The sequence below is a fragment of the Rhopalosiphum padi genome, chromosome 4 (genome assembly GCF_020882245.1).
Source record: "Rhopalosiphum padi isolate XX-2018 chromosome 4, ASM2088224v1, whole genome shotgun sequence".
Taxonomy (NCBI): domain Eukaryota; kingdom Metazoa; phylum Arthropoda; class Insecta; order Hemiptera; family Aphididae; genus Rhopalosiphum; species Rhopalosiphum padi.
Genome location: NC_083600.1, coordinates 33,990,207 through 33,995,273, shown reverse-complemented (window position 1 = coordinate 33,995,273; position 5,067 = coordinate 33,990,207). Strand labels below are relative to the sequence as shown.

The window sequence follows — 5,067 nt, the reverse complement described above, 5'->3', positions numbered from 1 at the left end:
TGACTGGGTTTTTAATATGTTTAAAATTAAGACATTAAATAATTAAAGTAACTAACATTTATTTATATATTTATCACTGTTATATTATAGTTTAATTAGTCACCTCTGAGAGATTATGTTTGGACAACTCCTAAATTTGGAAAATTGATAGTAATTTACAATGTTTTTGTTAATACTGAGATAGTGAGATATTATTACACCAAATAATAATTATAATTGTAGTCACTTCCTCGAATAAATTTAGCTTATTATTGGGGTAGTTTTTAGATCCAGGTAGTTTATCTTATTAAATAAATGAAAAATATTTTTTTATACATAACAATATGGATTTTTATTATAATTAACTATTAAGACAAATCAAACATAATAATTAACAAAACACTTTAGATAGTAAATTTAGAGAGTTCATTGCCTTGATCAATATCTTGTATTAAAGAGGATGCCAAGAGTTCTGGCGTTACTGGTGTTCTTAGATAATCTGAGACCAATTTTCTTGCCGGTTTGCCACCACCATATTGTAAGCATTCTGTACGTAATCGTTCACCTTGAATTCTATTTAGTGGATCATTGCTCAAAAATGAATGCCATGTGTGTGCTGCCAATGCCTTGGATACTAAGTAAGAATAATACTTAGCACCATAACCAACAAAATGCGAAAAATGTAACTGCCATGCCTAAAAATATTTACATAATATAAATTTAAAGCTAAATTTTTTTTGAAAATTAACATATCTTACTGTGTCTTTAACATATGGCAGTCCATAATATTCTACTTGTAATTTTGCAAGCAAATCTGTTGTGCTTAATGATTGTGGTGCTTGAGTGTGGTAATATTGGTCTAGTACAGAATAAAATAGCTGCAACTGCATTTCTGAAGCAGAAAATAAATATTTGGATGCACATAACTTTTTTAACATGTCTTCCGGCATAGGTTGTCTTGTTTTAAAATGCTTGGCATAGTGTTTTATGACCTGTGGAGAATACATGTTAAGAATACAAAATAGTTAAGAGAGTTATATCTACATCTGTTGTCTCTGTCTTACTAACGTATATCATAGTAAACTTGTGTTCAGCAGAATACATTTTGTAAAGTTAGCTTTAATATTAGAGTAAATTTAACTATTATAAAATTTAAAGGTAAAAATATTATCTAGAAAATGTGTGCTTTTATTAATATTATCATTTTAAAATGGGTTATAGCTATGTAATATTACAACTGTAAAATATTCATAATTCGCTTTAAAATCATATCAATAGCTTATGACAATTTTTAGATAATATTTTTAACTTTATATTTGATAATAGGTAAATTTACTCTAACATTAAAGCTAACATAAAATGTGTTCGGCTTAACATAAATTTGCTATGACGTATATTAGTAAGACAGACAACCACATATGGTTTAATTTCTTAATGCTATACAGGATGTATAACTCAGACGAGTTGAAATAGACATTTGATATTATTGCATTTGTCAAGTAAATGAGTTACACCCTGTATTTTACATTATTATTAGTTTACTTGTGGTTGTGTAGCATAATATTCCATTAAAACTGATGGAAATTCTGCCAAGTCTGTAGCACAACGTGTACCATTGACGTGTTGATAACGTGTTCGGCCTAACATGGAATGTATTGCGTGCCCAAACTCATGAAATAAATTTTCAACAGAACCTGGATGCAAAAGTACTGGACCAAAATTCTCACGCCACACCACATTTAACATAACAACAACAATTGGGGTCTAATACAACAATAAATTTTAGCATCATTTTTACGTATTAGTTTTGTAATTTATGGATAATATTTACTTGATAAGAATTATCTGGTAACTGTCGTCCTCCTCTAACAACATAATGTGAATCATTGTGTAGTTTTCCTGTTCTTTCAAAGAAATCACAATAAATGTATCCAAGTAAGCCTTCAGTGTTATGAGTAACTAAAAACAAAACATTTGTTTAATTACAAAAAAAAAAATAGTTCTTATTGAAATTATATTTTTACCAGCCAACTTGTATACTTGTTCTGCCCACCCTTCACCTGGCTCAATATCTTCGAATACCAAATTTATATTGTATAAACTATTGAAAATCATATTCAAACCTTCCATACAATCTCCTAAAGAAAAATATGCCGCATAATCAATCATTGCATATTCAAGATGGTTTTGTTTAATCTTGTTAGTCAAATACTGAACATCCCACGGTGATACAATCTAAACAAATAAAAACAATTATTTGTAGTTAGCAAATATGACAATGTGCAATTAAATTAATTGTGTGAGAAACTTTTTAAGGGTTGGGAATAATTACATCATTGTTATTGGCTCTTTTCATAGTTTTATAATCAAAAACTGACCGAATCCTTAACTCTGTATTAAGGATATTCAGAAATTCCATAACAAAATAAGGATTTTCCGCTATGCTGTTTTTCAGGGCTCTTTAAAACAACAAAAATATAAACATCAATAATTTATACTTGCACATTACTTCTCAATTCTCACCTATGAGCATAAGATGGAAATCCACAAGTCAGAGCCAATTTATGACGGCTTTCTAAAAGATTGTCTAACAACTCTTCTGATTCAGAATTTGGACCATTATAAGCTTTGAATGCAGCTTCTCTCAAAATTGGATCTTCAGAATGAGAACTAGGATGTCTAACTATTAATTTCCTTTCTGAGTTGTACATATACCTAATCAATAATAAACAATTAGCTAATTTGTTAAATATACTTTTAAATGTACAATTATACTCTTTAGAAAGAACTTTTGAAACAACATCGGGCAATTCAGTTGGATCTACAATTCTAGGTTTTTCTACTGCAACCATAAATCGCTGTCCAGTAATCAAAATAAAATTATTCAAATTGACCACATATTTTCTTTTCTTTTCTTCTAAGTGTATGCCATTCAATTCAAAATCAAATAAAAATAATTCACCAACATGTTTATCCTCTTCAGTCATAGGGTGTTTATCACCATTTAGGATTACTTGTTTTAAATTTGTATATAAATCTTTGTTAGTATTTAATCTAAAATATAAATATTGTAAGTAATAGCAAATTTAAAACTGAGATAGAGTATTTACTTTTCTACAATGGTATTCATAGAAATACAGCAATCTTCAGCAGCAGCAACAAATGATTTGTCTGGATGTGCTGTACGAATGAATTCAGCCATATCAGCAAGACAACAAAGACTATTGGACAGCTGGTCAAAAATTGTCACCAGATTTCTTTTACTATTAAATGATAATTAAATTATAATGAATTTAATTGGACTATTTAGTTAAGTTAATTAATTGAAAAAATCTATTAATGTTATTATTCACTTGACACTCAGAAAAACTTAAATTTATTTGATAACAATGTTAAAAAAAAAAAGTCATAACTGGATGTCTGGATAAAATTGAATATATTTTTGTTGTAAATAATATTTTAATGTTATTACTTGTTAAAATCTGTTAATAATATTATCATAAATATATTTTAAGGAATTATTTAATATAAGGTCACTAGATTGTATTTTCCTGAAACCAGGATATTTTGAATGGATATATAAATAAATAATATTTACTTTTTTTGATCATTATATTTCTTATAATGAGATGTATGCAAGCAATATTATACAAAAACCTATTATTTATAAATTATGATTACATGTGTTTTCACAATTTTACGGCTAAAGTCAGTAAAAAAAATCAAAAAATTGTAAAAATAATTCATTGATCAGTCTTCAGAACTTTTGGAGTCCAGGGATTCTTCTGTGGATTTTACTTAATATTTGGCTGATCCATGAACTTGTTTTTATAAAAATTTGTTTTCCAAAATTTAGTAGTAGAATTCTTCTGAAGATGTATAATTTAAGCACATTTCTATAAAATGAAAAGCTTCTACTATTTTTATATCAAGTTTGTTTCTTGAATTTGTCTAAGTGCTGTTCATGAGTGAAAGTACACATTCCACAGCTGCATTTGAACTCGTCAAAACAAAACTAAATTCAACAACTTTTTTGTTAACTCTATAATGTGTAGGACGATAATGTTTTCTCCTAATTGAAACCGATATTGTACCAAGTAAAATTTTAAAACATGGACAAATCACTGTCCTGAAACACTTGGTTAAAAATCGGCAGTGCCCTCGCAAAACCGAAACCCTAATTTAGTACTATAAAAAGTTTGCTATTAAACATACTAGAATTTATGTTTAATTAGATCTAATGATCATACTTTAAATGTATTTATATTTTCTTAAAGCGTCATTGAATATTATGAAGAAATAAGTATACCGATTAGGATTGCATATTTCATCAACAAAATTGTCACAATCTATTTTTGTACGCTCCTTGAATGCATAAAATCCCTCAAATGATATCAATTCTGGTGCACCGAAAAGCCCCTAAACAACAATATTTCAATTGAGTAATTAGTATTTAGTTATCTATACAAAATTAATGTACAAGTCTTACAGTTTGGTTTTTGACAAAATATTTGAACTTTGGCTTTGGTTGATTGAAAAGTTCAGACAACGGCTTAGCCAAAGCAACGCTGTACTTCTTTGCGCACCGCACGTCATGAATTGTTTTACGTAGAATCATATTTTGTAGCTTATATGTAAATCGATTTACAAGTTCAATATTCATACGATATTTAACTAACAGATGTTGAACGCATCCTGTTTTGTGTTTATTTTATCGTTTGGTAACACAACAAAATATGTAATGTTTTAGTGTTACTTTAGCGTTTAGCGGTGTATGGTGATAGTTTTATATAAAATATTGCTAAAAATCAACGTGAGCGCAATTAATTCAAAAAATTATGTATAAAAATTAGAAACACTGAACGACTGGACAATAAGCGGATCTCGATTATATAATTCAACGATTTGATTTTATACTCGATTTTAATACTGAATGTCTGTAGTTCCGTAGTCTGTATTATGGTCTATGAATCTTGATATTATCATGTGCATCATTGCTAAGAGTAAGACTGCGGGGAATCATGGACCAGTCGTGCCTCCAGACTCTAATACCGCCTTATTTTATATTACTGATATGAGATAATGAGT

General features: G+C 28.4%; 1 protein-coding gene across 2 annotated transcripts; it reads right to left on the bottom strand.

Annotated features, from left to right (window-relative positions):
• Positions 1-304: 304 nt before the first annotated feature.
• On the bottom strand, positions 305-5,028 carry LOC132930660 (mitochondrial intermediate peptidase). Of its 2 annotated transcripts, XM_060996647.1 has the most exons (11): positions 4,469-5,028; positions 4,289-4,398; positions 3,090-3,242; positions 2,755-3,033; positions 2,503-2,694; positions 2,312-2,438; positions 2,004-2,214; positions 1,811-1,938; positions 1,522-1,743; positions 738-971; positions 305-674 (listed from the first exon to the last, which is right to left on the bottom strand). In XM_060996647.1, the coding sequence occupies exons 1-11, from the start codon at positions 4,640-4,642 to the stop codon at positions 384-386; spliced, it is 2,121 nt and encodes a 706-aa protein (XP_060852630.1). In that variant the 5' UTR covers positions 4,643-5,028; the 3' UTR covers positions 305-383. The 2 variants fall into 2 exon arrangements, with proteins under 2 accessions (XP_060852630.1, XP_060852631.1); XM_060996648.1 differs by lacking the exon at positions 2,755-3,033.
• Between the last annotated feature and the right edge of the window lie 39 nt (positions 5,029-5,067).